This window comes from Poeciliopsis prolifica, unplaced genomic scaffold (assembly GCF_027474105.1).
Source record: "Poeciliopsis prolifica strain line A6 unplaced genomic scaffold, Auburn_PproV2 SCAFFOLD031, whole genome shotgun sequence".
Lineage (NCBI taxonomy): Eukaryota > Metazoa > Chordata > Actinopteri > Cyprinodontiformes > Poeciliidae > Poeciliopsis > Poeciliopsis prolifica.
This window is the reverse complement of record NW_026562406.1, coordinates 4,483,599-4,498,046: the sequence shown is the minus strand read 5'-3', so window position 1 is coordinate 4,498,046 and position 14,448 is coordinate 4,483,599. Positions and strand designations below refer to the sequence as shown.

At 43.6% G+C, this 14,448-nt stretch overlaps 1 protein-coding gene across 1 annotated transcript; it reads left to right on the top strand.

Moving 5' to 3' along the window:
* Positions 1-9,240: 9,240 nt before the first annotated feature.
* Positions 9,241-12,663, top strand: fzd10 (frizzled class receptor 10). Its single transcript, XM_055050901.1, has one exon. It carries the CDS (start codon positions 10,147-10,149, stop codon positions 11,890-11,892), a length of 1,746 nt encoding a protein of 581 aa, XP_054906876.1. The 5' UTR covers positions 9,241-10,146; the 3' UTR covers positions 11,893-12,663.
* The last annotated feature ends 1,785 nt before the right edge of the window (positions 12,664-14,448 follow it).

Below are 14,448 nucleotides of genomic sequence, written 5' to 3'. Positions count from 1 at the left end.
GTCGTGGGTTGACGCGACGCGCAGCTGCTGTGGATCTCACTGCGCCAAACCTCCTCCCTTCGCCCTACACCCCACTGGAACTGGACCTGACGCCCCAAAGAGGACGGCGGTGTTATCGCGTGACCTCAGGTCCGCTCAAGATGCCTGCCCTCTTCTTCGTACTTCACCTAAAAAAACAAAAAGTAGTGAGCATTCTCTTGAGAGGAGCTGTTTGGAAATTTGTTTCCCTTTTCTAAAGCTGAGACAAAAGCAGGGGGTAGTGGAGTGGGGGTTGGGGGGGTGTTGTAGGATAAATGACCAGGCAGAGAAAAGACCAGCGCCTTGCTGGGGAGAAAGGGAAGGGTCTAATCTAATTTGGTTAGAGGAGGACAGGCGCTGTGTTGCTGTGTGTGCGCGTCTGCGTGTGTGTCTGTGTGTGCAGATGCACGGCCTTGCTGCACAGTGTGACAGGACTGTGGGAATGGGACAGGAGGGCCGTGCTGGTGAATGGAGCCTCCAGAGCCAGAAGCAGTGGGGAGTCTCCCCAGACGCGCTGATTCCAGGCCGGCCACTCAAAGAGGGATTAGACCAGAGAAGGCCTTCCTGATTAGTAATTCACACTCAAGTGCCCCCACAAGGACCTGGGGTAATAATATCAGTGTCCTTCAGCGATACAGGCAAGATTTCCTTCTCCTAAAAGCTGTAATGTAAGAAAGAAAAAAGAAAGTTTCCAGTAAAAGCAGACAGCTCTTGCACACACACCGTCGGTCTTTCTTCAGCTAAACTAGATTTTGCAAGCAGCTGACAGAAACAGTTTTGGTTCATTGCTTCATCTAACGGACTCCCAGGCCCCCTCCCCCTTTCCCTCCTCTTCCATTACTTCCTCCTCTCTTCCTCTCGTCTGATGTAAGAACACCGCACTAAACTAATATTGCTGTTTCAAAGCATGCCATCGCGCAGATGTTATTGAGCCTCATAACAAACTAAATTCATTGCCCGTCAGTTTATTGCAGATTGGTCAACACTCGCTTAAAAGTCCTCCAAGCCAGTAATTACACTGATCTAGTCCATAAACACTCGAAAAGTTCACAATGATGAATTGACGCGGTCTTATCGAGGGACGGGGGGGGGGGGGACGAACAACTGACGCAATGCTGCTCACCGCAAAAAAAAAATTAAAAAAAGAGGATTCATACACGAACCTACTGAACCGTTCAAACTATACGAAAAAGGAATGATGACGAGCTTCAATGTCAGCAGGACTCTTGCTTATGTGCATTTCCTCAAATGTCCAGGCTTTATGCACGAGCTGTTGCCTTCATTTTGAAGCATGACGAACAAATGACGTGCGACGTTTTGTGTGTCTTGGTGTTTTTAATGTTTTCGGCTCGCCGGTGTTCTTGCGCAGACTCACTGGACTTTCACAGAACCGCTGTGAAAGTCCAATGACTTTGGAAGTTGGAAATCCCAGTTGGACATACCACCAGAGTACATCCTGAAGTCAAAGTTTCAGCTTGGATAGTTGGGAGCTTCCACATCACTCTTGAGTTCTTGATTCAGAAAAATGAAGCTGGCAAGTATGAACTATTTATTACAACTTACAGAACTTAATCCATCTTATTCAACCAGTGGCACCAAGATTAAAGGTTTTCACAAACATGTTTCTTCTGACAGCGTTATTACTTTTGGAGAGACTCATCCCAGCTTTATTTGGCAAAGAGTCTGTGAGAGAAGCTACAAGCGGTGAGACCTCCAACCTCTGAGAGGTGGAACTCATCACCAAAGTCAAATCATCATGAGTTCCAGTGGAAACCTGCAAAACGTTACTCCAGAGTTATAAGAAGGGTCTGTTTGCTGCAAGGCCCGAAAAGATTTCCCCATTGCTTATTGGTTGAGGTATAAATAACTTCGGGACATGCAATTTGTTTAGAATGTCAAAGAATTTCTGGGTTAAATGGAAATAATTTTAAATCTAAATCTGTCAGGATGCATGAATACTTTTGGGCTCGACAATAGCACTGTACGACCTCATTTAATGTTTTTGCCACATAAAACACACAATATTCTACAATGCTACTGCATCGTTGCAAACTCGCCGGGTTTTCTTCCGAGCCACATCCCAAAACTGAGCTCTGATGTCCAATACCAATCAAACGCACCACAGGAGGTAAGTTCCTTCTAAAGTTTGGGGGTATCAGATTAAACGGGGCTCATTAGAAGCGCCATTTAGAGCTCTATTTAAAACAACAACAAAAATAAATAAATATATTTTCCGCTTCTTTGTGTTGGTTTGTTGAAGTTTCCGATCGAACACATTGAAGCTTGTGGATTTAATATTGGAAAATAAAAGTTGACGGTTCACGAATGCTGTTGGTAGACACATCGCACATGTTTGATGCCAACCTCATCCTACTTCCGCATGACCAACAAAAAAAAAAAAAACGTGGATAAGTCGGATCCGCTTGAGCCAAACGGCGAGGGACAGGATCCCGGAACAATGCGCAGGGCATGTGGACAAATAGTCTCACCTCCAGCTGAGCGTGTTGTTTCTTCTCATTGTGGCCCGTGAAAGAGCAGAGGAGGGCCACGGTTAAGAAGATTATAGGACCTACCCCACCCGTACGTTTAATCAACATGCCCTTTCAACACCGGCAACAATGCCAAACATGTCTGAGACGTCCCCGGCCGCCTTCTCTCTCTCTCTCTCTCTCTCTCTCTCTCTCCCCACCACACACACATCTCCTCCACATCTTCGCCTGCAGCATACCTCACATGTTGGAGCAGCGAGCGAGCGAGTCATCGGCGCAGCGCAGCAATTAGCAGAAATACGAACAGCCCGGCCCCTCTGTGATGCCGGCCTGGCGTGAGCTTATCGAGTTTCCACATGAAAGAGCTCGACGGCTTCACTTTTGAAAAAAAATTTTAAAAAATCCTGAAAAATGTCACCCTTGCAAGTGACATGTTTGATCTTAATTTCAGGCCGGGCAAACAACAAGAAAAAGAGACAGAAAAAAAAAATAATAAAAAATGATTACCTTCTTCAACTTATTTTATTTCACTGATCAAAATTCCCTTAAGAATCGGAGGAGCTTTGCTTCCTCGCCCTTCATTTCTTTCATCCGTGGTTAAATATGTAAATAAAATGTCTAAAGTCATCCTTCAAAGGGGAACAAAAGAAAAAAAAGAGGGCTGAGGGAAAAGACAGCCATAAAATTCCTCCGATTCTCCATAACATTAGCCAGAGGGGGGCCAGCTTCCAGCCAGAGCCTAGCAGCAGGGGAGCGAGTGAGCTCCATAGAATCACACATCTTAAATCCCCCCCCCCACCCTAACACACACACACATCCACACACACACATCCACGCACACACACAAAAATAATAAAATATCTTTTCAGCTTCAGCCATCAAAGGGCCCTCCCTTTCACTTTATTAGTTACAGAATTATCTCACAGTTGCTGATTTCTCAGAGATGGAGCCACACTGCTTTCCTTCATCACACTGTTGTGCTTGCACAGATGAAATAAAGTTGCAGCGTGTGCAAAATAAGTGTGTGTGTTTCATATATGTAGAAAGTGAGAATAAACTATGTGTGGGGTGTGAACAAAAAAAACGTGTTGGAAAAAACTATGTGTGGGGGGGGGTGATCATAAAAGAAAAAGGTGGAGGACGCTGAGGCTGTAGATGCAAAAGGCTGGACATGCCAGATTCGTCTTCTTTTTTTTTTTTTTCTTTTTCTTCCCTCCACCCTCATTATCAAAGCGATATCATCATGACTGGCAAAACAGTCATGAAAGGAAGGCAGGCTGGAGGAAAGACAGGAATGAGATCAGAACAAAGGCGATGAATTACAGCAAGCAAGAAGGCTGTGTGTTCTTATTAGACTCTGAGACAATTGTATCTTGTCCGCTTTATTACACCAAAAGACAGCGATAATGAGGACAGATATATATATATATTTGCTTTATTAGATGCCAGACGTGCGTTTTCTGAATATTAGAAGGGAACTGACCTCAGCTCTGTGAAGGAGATTGATGTTACATTTGTCCTTTTCAAGTCAAAGCTGCCATGTCTTTTTTGTCCTATTCCTACATGTCAGCCATAATGAAACTCTAGTGCAGTGGGAGGGACGGAGCAGGCATTTCAGCTGTTATCTTTGTGAGGGGGCCACAATATGCTGGCTGAACTGCATCTGGACTGGCGTTTTTGTTTTGGGGCTTTTTTTCCATCCTGTTTGCATTTCATTAATAATCACCCACAAGGATGATCCGAACGAACAGAATCACGTTTTCTTTAGTCCAGATCAATCCTCCTTCACCATTTGACAGCTGGATATGCGAAATGCGAGGCACACATATGGCGGAGGGTATTGTGTTCATGACTGTATTCATCCCACTATATTTATTCTCCTGCTGCACACGCTGAGCACCGACAGCTGAAGTGCCACCGCTAAGATATGCTGCGCTTAAACCATTTAGGCACGCTGGTGCCAGGTTTCTCATCTCTCCCGAACACATTTCTGAAATACTTCTTAGAGCTCTTTGGTGACTCTTGTAAAAACGGAGTAAAAGCCCTCCACTCTTTCCCCCTGTTTACAGGCGATCAGTGTTTGGTTCTTGATGGAGACCATGGCCAGACTGCGGTATGAATCTTACAGCCACAAACTTTTTACAAGGTAACATGAGAGAGGTCTGGAGAATCTCAAACTCAGACATTAGACAGGCAGAAAGCCTCGAAAACACAGTTGTTCCTCCCCAGTTATCACCAATCTGCCCTGGCATGACGCTGGTTTAAAGCTACTGGCAAGGCGTATCTTAAACTCATTTTAAAAGTAGCTTGTCTTTGGTAGAACCACATGTCATGATCAGATTTTAAATGCTTTTGTTTTATTGGAAAATTAATTTGCTCAGGAGGAAACCTGCCCTGCATCAAATACATGTCTCCAGTGACATCACACAAGGCACGGGGGAACCAAGCACCGTTCTTCTAGCGTGTTGTCTGTTTGTTTTCTTTCTTCATTTATTCCTATCTGTGTGTTTTCGACAATCAGCCTGAGCCAAGCTGTCAGGAAAACAAAAAACAAAACACTGGTTGGTCCTTTCCGTTGCTCTTCCGGTTCCAACAATATTTCCTGCAGGGCTGCCGCATCACTTTGTAACTCCAAGCCAAAAATGATCACTCGACCATGCTTACACCTGCGTCACTGCCTAATCTACCGCTTTCTTTCCAGTCAATACCAGAGGCAAGAAGTCTTGCTCAGCTCTTGCGAAAGGAGAAGGTGTTTGAGTAAGTTACAGTAAAACGTGTGCAGGCTACAAGCAGTGACACTGTACAGGCAAATCGCAGATGCATCTAAGGCGAGATGATCGTTAATTCATTTTACAAGGAGCGAAATATGCAAAGAAACTCAACAGATGCAACAACCTGAACAGGAATGTGAACACACCTGTACCAGTTAACTTCTTAACACAATTATTTCTATTTTCACCGATTATTGAGTCCATCATATTATCAATGGATACAGTATCAACCATCATAGTATCAATCAAGAGTAAACTCCTTGCACTCCATCACAACTTAAATGCATTTCAGATGTTTCAGAATCCATGTTGACATTTCTCAAAAGTGCTTCTGCTGCCATTATGATGACTGATGCCAGCTGATCAGTTTAATTCCACAACTTCTGGTGATGTCATGAGTACACATGAACCTGTTTGCAGTCTCTTTTTTCACCCGTGTTCAATTCAAAAGCCTCCACATATGGAAGCCAATTTTTATTTTTCATTTCTTGCCATCATTGTGCATTTGTTAGTGGAAAAAAAAATAGACTTTGAAATCAAACTGACAGGACTGCCATGCATCAACAAGTTTAAATCTCTGTCATATTTTTGTGCTACGACCTTTTTGACTTTTAAATTCCTGACCGTATGCTCTCGTCTGTTTTCAATTTTTTTTCACGTCTTACTCTACTTCAGTGACACACATGCATGAACCAAGACGCGTACAAAGGCAGAGAGCCACACATGCACCTTTCAGAGAAGAAACAAAAAGTGCAGGGACACCTGCATGCACACAGGGGAAACCAGCAAACTCACTGAAAGGACCCCACTGACGAGAAATGAGCGGACACACACAGTTATTTTGAAAAGACATTCCTTGAAGTAACAAAATAAAGGAGGAAAATCTGCTGACCCCAACAGTGACCACATGTTGATCGTTTGTTGTCAGCAGCGTGAATGGAACAAGGTTCTTAAGAGACCAAATGTTCTTCTTCCTTTTATAGATGAGGAACGTATCAATCAAGGGTAAACTCCTGTTTCCTCTACTTCATCGTCATGATATTATTCACTTTTTTTTTTACATTATTTGTCTAATATATGTTGCCTCATTAGTCAATCACATCTATAAAAACACAATATATACATAGATGTATAAATAAATCACAACTGCAGAAGTGGACCTCAAAGCAAAACCACAAAGGCGGTGTCCAGATCTGATGAGAATACAGATCTCAAAGTTACAAAAAAAAAAGGCCAAGCAATTCCTGAATTATTGATGTAAGCTTTGCTTCTCTGGGAGAACAATGTCACTGCTTTGAGGCTGACATATTCAAAAGGAATGCAGCCTACTTCTTTTTATTTGTTTGTGTGTGCAACTTCCCTCATTGGAAGAGGAAGAAAAAAAAGGCAGCAAATGAATGCAAAGTGTTGTTGAAATTTTGCAGTGACAATGCTGGTAGGAGCACACCGATCCCAGCCTCCTTAAAGTGGACGTGGTTTTATCAACGTCCTTATTTCTGTGTGAACGCTTTTGTTTGAACTGTTACACCTCAGTACGTCCAGCCTGGACAGGAAACCAGCTCGAGGTATAAGCAGTCTTTGCAGCTGGCACCCAGACAGAGCAGAACACATTTACCAAAGCAGAAGTTGTACAAGTACTAAGAAAAACCCATTATATTGTGTTATATAATGTATTTTAATGTAGCGTAAATTAAATGTCAACCTTTGGGGATTTTTTTTGCCATCTATGAGACGGGACCGTACATCTCAAGGGAGCGTCGGTCCGTCAGCGAAAATGACAGACCAGCCTGTTCATGAGACTGTCAGAGGTTTTTTTAACACCCGCTGTGATACAGACGGCTACCGGAGAACCTTCCTGCCCACAGCCATCACCACCTATAAGTGTTTGAAGAAACTTGGGTAATGTGAATTACAACAACGTTTGATTTCCCATCGGGAATAATGTTGTATTTTTGAGATTTTGTTTAAAAAAACAAATGCAACTATCTATAGTGACCCTCAGCTCTGTCATACTGGATCTGGTAACAAGCTATGGGCTCGTCCACATCTTCATTTTCTTTTTTTACATATTCCAGTGTTTGCTTTATGTGGCCGCACAAAAGCCTGGAATATTTGATTTATTTTTGTATGGCTGAAGACATTAATGCTCCACCTCTAATTGTTAGATTAGCTTTTTTCTTGGAGGCCTTTCAGAACTAAGACCTTCAGGAAAAGATTTGTTTGTCCAAAAGATCTTACTCTTACTAAAAAAAATAAAAGTATTTTATTTTATTTGCTATCCTATTTATCTAAAATGTGATCAAACTTTGTACATTCGTATTATCTTACATGTATTCACAAATATTTTGATCTTCATTGTTCTGGTTACTATTTTTGAATTAGACTGTATCATTAGTTTTGTTTTTTCATGTTTTTCAGTGTTTACATTTTGTGTTAGATATAATGGATCCCCAAAGTCCACACACTTCTGACAAATTGCCAAGGCTTTTGTTTTTTAATTTAAAAAAAAGTGATTATGGAAAATCAGTTAAACTGAGAAACAAATAAATTCCTCATAGAGAAAAAACCCAAAAGCAAGTTACATGGAGACATGTGGAAACTCATCCACAACAATTTTCTAAGCACATTTTGATCTCGTGTTTAGTCTTCTCAGAAACACCATTAACAACAACTACAGAGAATCTTTAGTTTCTCTAATTGCTGCGAAACTGATGAAAACACAAGAAGGAAACTCGTCAGGGAGGCTTTCGGGAGGCTCACAGAAATATCACAGGATCTGCAGGAATTTCCGATGAGCACTTATTGTTTCTACGCGTGACAAGAATCGTGTTTATTCCGTGTACGTCTGCACTGAGAAGGGCTGAAGACTGACGTCTTTTCTTTCAAAGAAAACATTCAGGCCTGGATAAAATCTCCCAAAATCATGTAGGATAATGCGGTGCAATCTTATGAAACCGCATTTAAACAAACTTAAACAGTTGGGTCGCAATTCCAAAAAGCGTGTTTGGTATAAAAACAACACATCATGCCCAGAGTGAAACATGGTGATGGCAATACCGTTCTCCAGAGTTACCGTACTTTTTTTTTATTTCATCTTCAACCTTTTGCTGACTTTTTTGTTTTTTCTTGCCAAGGTGGATGAAGATAATTGCCAGTCCGTTTAGACCCAAAACTTTCTTGTGTCTTCTAGAAAGTTGAAGATAAAACAGCATTTTTTTTTACTGAGTCCAATACAAGTCAATAATAAAATGGCTGTATGGCAGAGTAGTCGTCTTGCAATCGGAAGGTTGTAGGTTCGATTCCAGCTTCCTCCTGCCACATGTTGATGTGCCTCTGGGCAAGGCACTTAACCCCTAACTGCATACCGGGCTGCGTATCGGTGTATGAATGTGAGTGGGAATGGGTGAATGTGACTCTAGTGTAAATCACTTTGAGTGGTCAAAATGACTGGAAAAGCACTATATAGGTTCAGTCCATTTAATAAGGTCATAATTAAAGTTTTTGGAGGTCAGAACACAATCTGAAGAGGACTGTGGAAAATAAATGTCTTGTCGATTTTGAGAACTTTTGCAAGCCAATTGTGTCAAGGGTGTGCATACTTATATTTACTGCAGCAATTGTTTTCTATTCATACAATATGAAACTGCGCCGTTGTTTTTCTTTAATGCATATGTTTGTTTTTCATTTAAACTACACAGTATATATATTTATATAAAGAAAGAAAAAGAAGACTGTTGGTTTGGGGACCCAAAATGTCTCCATCCCAGGGACCTGGATTCTCTTACATCCGGCACTGTGTGTGGATTATTAAAAACTGGCCGTTTCCACTCAAACATGAACGTCGGCGCGCCTTCGACCCTGTGCGCATCCGCACTGCGCAGCATTTTGGGATCCTGCGAAACAAACATGAAGAAAAAAAACCCGGAATCAAAAGAAAAACAAAAAAACACCCTTCTTTTATCCTTTCATCGACTGAGTTTCTCGCAGAGGACAAACAAACGGAGCGAGCAGGAAAAGTTCGCTTTGGAAAGTGCTGCGCCGAGCACGCTGTTCCGCACGATTTGAAAATAATCTGCGTGTCAGTGTCATCTTTCTTATGCAAAGCAGCTGTCTTTTGAAGGAGGATCTTTTGGCAGGTTAGACCGGGACGGAGACTCCGAACCAGCTCAGTCGAGCAGCAGCCACCAAAACGCGCCGAGCGCCTGGCCCCGGGGAGGAGGAGCGTCAGAACCCTGCAAAACACTTAACATCGGCCCGGAGGATTTTTTCTCTAGTCCACTTATTTCATTTAGAGTGCTTCGCACAAAGGACTGGAACTACTTTCATTATTATTATCATTATCACTCTCTTTTTTTTTTTCTTCCTTTTTTTTTAAATGGAAGTTGTTTCTCACGGACCGAAATCGCACTGCAGCAGGCGCGGAGGATCACCTAAATGCCGATAAAGTGTCAGGAAGCGTGGAGGCGGACCGAACCGAGGAGAAACTAAAGTGGGGTGGGGGGAAACAGTGCATGGGGTCATTTCATGCACGGCGCAGGAGAGAAGTGACGAGGGGGGCGAGTTCCAGCCGCCAGAAGTGAACATTTTCTTTCGGGGGAGAGCATGGACCTGACAGCGCGCCCGCAGCCAGGAAACACCATCTCTCCATCGCGGGATTTCTCTTCTCATTCAACTCTGCAACTCTGAGCTGAGGAGAGGAGGATGTTGCAGTGGATAGTTAAGTAAGTTTCGCTACGCGGCACCTGCTCTGTTTCGGTTCAGACTTTTTTTTTTTTTTTTTTTTGAGAGAGAGAGAGCGAGAAACTTGTGTTTTCCTGGTTGCATTGAACAGTTGGCTGCGTTTTTCTTCTTCAAGCTGAGAAGGGAGAATGTGTTCAGCTGTGATCCCGGTGCCTCTGCTGTTGCTGCTGCTGTGGAGCAGGGACAGCTCCTCCATCAGCTCCATAGATTCTGACTGGTCAGGGGAGGGAAGATGCCAGCACATCAACATCCCTATGTGCAAGGACATTGGCTACAACATGACTCGCATGCCAAACCTCATGGGTCATGATGATCAGAAGGAGGCTGCGCTGAAGCTGCAGGAGTTTGCAACGCTCATCCAGTTCGGATGCCACGGTCACCTTAAGTTCTTCCTTTGTTCGCTTCACGCTCCCATGTGCACGGAGCAGGTGTCCAACCCCATCCCGGCGTGCCGGGTCATGTGCGAGCAGGTCAAGCTGAAGTGCTCCCCGATCCTGGAGAGGTTTAATTTCCCCTGGCCCGACTCTTTGGACTGCTCGCGCCTTCCAACCAAAAATGACCCAAACAACCTGTGCATGGAGGCGCCCAACAACGGATCGGATGAGCCCCCCAGGGTGTCCCACACTCAACCTCCAGATTTTAGGCCGCAGCAGCCTCTGAGTGGGCAGGACCTGCACCTTAAGGACAGCGGTAGCAAGCAGTCGTGCAATCCCGGCAAGTTCCACTTTGTGGAGAAAAGCCAGTCTTGTGCCCCAAAGTGCTACCCAAAAGTGGATGTTTACTGGAGTCAGGGAGACAAGCAGTTCTCCCTGGTGTGGATGGCCATCTGGTCCATCCTCTGTTTTGTCTCCAGTGCCTTCACCGTGCTTACTTTCCTCATCGACCCGCAAAGGTTCAAGTACCCCGAGAGGCCGATCATCTTCCTCTCCATGTCCTACTGTGTTTACTCCGTGGGCTACCTCATTCGGCTTTTTGTGGGAGCCGACAGAATAGCCTGTGACAGAGACAATGGCGTGCAGTACATAATTCAGGAGGGCCTGGAGAGCACCGGCTGCACCATAGTGTTCCTCATCCTGTATTATTTCGGCATGGCCAGTTCCCTCTGGTGGGTTATCCTGACTCTAACTTGGTTCCTCGCTGCCGGGAAGAAGTGGGGCCACGAGGCCATCGAGGCCAACAGCAGCTACTTCCACCTGGCAGCGTGGGCCATCCCGGCTATAAAGACCATCATAATACTGGTGATGAGGAAGGTGGCCGGCGACGAGCTGACGGGCGTTTGCTACGTGGGCAGCATGGACGTCAAAGCTCTCACAGGCTTTGTGCTCATTCCTCTTTCCTGCTACCTCATCATCGGCACGTCGTTTCTGCTCTCTGGCTTCGTGGCCCTCTTCCACATCCGGAAGATCATGAAAACCGAGGGGGAGAACACGGATAAGCTCGAGAAGCTGATGGTGCGCATCGGCGTCTTCTCCGTCCTCTACACCGTCCCCGCCACCTGCGTCATCGCCTGCTACTTCTACGAGAGACTCAACATGGACTACTGGCGCATCCTCGCGGAGAAGGAGAAGTGCGCGGACGGGAGCGGGCCGGAGTCGGACGAGTGCGTCATGAAGGCCTCGATCCCGGCTGTGGAGATTTTCATGGTGAAGGTCTTCATGCTGCTGGTGGTGGGCATCACGAGCGGCATGTGGATCTGGACCTCAAAGACGCTGCAGTCGTGGCAGAACGTGTTCAGCAGGAAGCTGAAGAAGAGGACGAGGGGGAAGACGGCCAGCGTCTTCACCAGCAGCAGGCCTTACATCAAGCCTCACCCGTCCCTCAAAGGGCCGAGCACCAAGTACGAGCCGACGCGGCAGCCCCCGACATGTGTGTGAAGCGAGCCCAAACAGACTTTTAAAACCCTAAAAGCAAGACTGATCCAGAGAGCCATTAAAAGCACAGAGGTTCATGTTTTATTTATGCCTCACGCATTGAGAACATACATGTTCTTTGTTTTTGTTTTTTGGTTTTTTTGTATTTTCTGCAGTGTCACCCAACAAGAGCAGCCTTTGTTTGAAAAAAAAGAAAAAAATCTGCTACTCCTTCGCTCGCTTGTTCTTTTGGGGAACTTGGAATAGCAAAAAAAGAAAAAAAAATCCTATTATTTCCTGGACAAAAAGAGTGGAGTAAACCATTTGGATGTGCCACGGCGTTACTTGAATAATGTGCAATAGATGTTTTCCTTTCCGGCTAGACGACACTTGTACTGTTGGTGACAGATTACAGACAATGTTAGGGCCCCAGTACACAATGGAGAGAATGGTCAGAGAGATGAGTGCTGTTTCCAGCCTTTTTTCATGGAAATTCGGCCTGTTTTCATATATGTTTGAACTGGACTGAAAGCAGCTGTTGAAAGGCGCTCGAGATCCTTACGAAACACCCATTGTGAGGCGAATCCTCGCCATAAATTAATCAAGCACTCGATATTGAAACGATATTTGTCCACTGTGTTCTTCTGTTGTTGTTGTTTTTTTTTTTGTTGCTGTTGTTCCTTTTTTTCATTTCTTTGCTGTTTATAGTGCAGAGGAGTGTTTGTATATGTTTCTAAAAAAAAAAGCTGATATTTTATAGAAAAATTAATAATAAAAAAAAAGCACTAGTTTTAATTGTTTTGGCAAAGCTGGAATCTCTGAGTGTCTGTTGATCAGGTGGCCTTTAAAAGTTCACTGCTTTAATTGGAGTTATGCTTCTGCCACTCAAAATATTTCAATACTTTGCTCAAAAGATTATTTTTTATCTCTTTATATATATATATATATATATATATATATATATATAATATATATATATATATATATATATATATATATATATATATATAAAATAATAACAATAAGCATAGCTAATGAGGGCCTCCAATATGCTACCTGGTAAATGTTCCAAAAGTCCACTGGCTCTCTGAAACAGAAATGGCAGTTCTGAGCTGAATATCTCGCCTTGCTTTGTAGAAAATAGGACATTGTTCTGAAATGAGCTGCAGGCAAAGAGTGGCATCTCCATTCTTGTTATCAAGTGTTTGAAAAGGAAACTGCTGTACTTTTGTACTCATTCAATGTTGGCCTTATCCAAAGAAAAAAAAAAGAAAAAGATGTAAAGGCTGAGTGTGGCCTTACTTTGTTCTCTGTGTGGGACATATGGTTTAATTTCTCCATCATATTTTAATATCACATAACATAATGGCAAAACAAAAAGCAAAGCCCTCATTCCAAAGAAATCTAGATCATTCTCCTGTCAGGATAAGAGGCATTCCTTTAGATGTTGAAAATTATTTATTAATTCTTAACAACATGGATGACTGTTTCCAAGGTGTTTCCCATTGGATCACATTTTTCATTCATTGTGACATTTATGGTACTCATTTAGGTTTTTTTTCTAGTTTCTTACTGTATCAGAACAAAACGCAGTTTTAATTTAAGTCTTTATTTCTTTCTCTCCCACCTTTGTTTCGCTTTTATCGACTCATCCGCCACTGTAAGGCGATTAAACAATTTTTCCTGATGTCACTCAAGACCGGATTAGAGTGTCTGAAGTTGGAGGAGCACTTTCAAGCTGAATGTGTCGTTTCTCATCAGCAGGCCGTTTTAAAAGGAGTCGAGCATCATTTTAAAGCAGCTGTTTTAATTATCCACAGGGGATTAAATAAACTGAATACATCGATGACGGCATCATCACACTGAATCACACGCTGAGGGGCCACAGGTCTGGTCTTGAACGCACATAACGGCAATTGTCTCTGTGGTCCCGTCGGGAAAGCCCAGAGGCTTCAATCATATGTCAGCTTTTTTTTTTTTACACGAGGTTTAAAAGTATGCAGAGATACTGAGCATTTGTCAGTAGGCAGGACTCGTTTTGGGCTTTTGATGTTCGAACGTCCTTTTCTTGAAGACGAAGGGGAGGGAAAAAAAAAAGAGGGTTCTCTCTGGTTTATTAACCTTTCTGAGGAGTAGTGTTCCTCCGTCCCCGAGGGCATTCAAGTTCCAGCGTCAACCCGACCAGTTTCAACAGTCAAAAAAAAAAAAAAAGCACATGACTCACAACCTCTATGTGGCTGAATCAAAGTCAGCCAGTGTCTATTGATACTCTGAGTAGCAGAAAAGGTGTGAGCGTTTCTGGGAGCCTCAACAGAGGCCACCTGGATAAGAGCCCCCGAGGTGTCTGCGAGGCTGTAAATTTAAATGACAGTTACCACCCCTCTCCAGGACTTCACTCCTCTTCTTGTCCTCTCTTCAAAGGGGGGAGGGAGAAAAAAAAAAGAAAGTCTCCTCAGAGCAAGGGCATAACACTACTTTTTTTCAGCTTAATTCATTGTCAGGTGTGCTTGGGCTTTTAGAAGCAGAAATGTTTGATTCGCTAACCCGACGTTATCGAGAATGGAGTGTTTTTCAGTGGGT

Coding starts and splice junctions, on each gene's coding strand:
- fzd10 (XM_055050901.1), top strand. CDS start 10,147: ATGTGTTCAGCTGTGATCCCGGTGCCTCTGCTGTTGCTGCTGCTGTGG.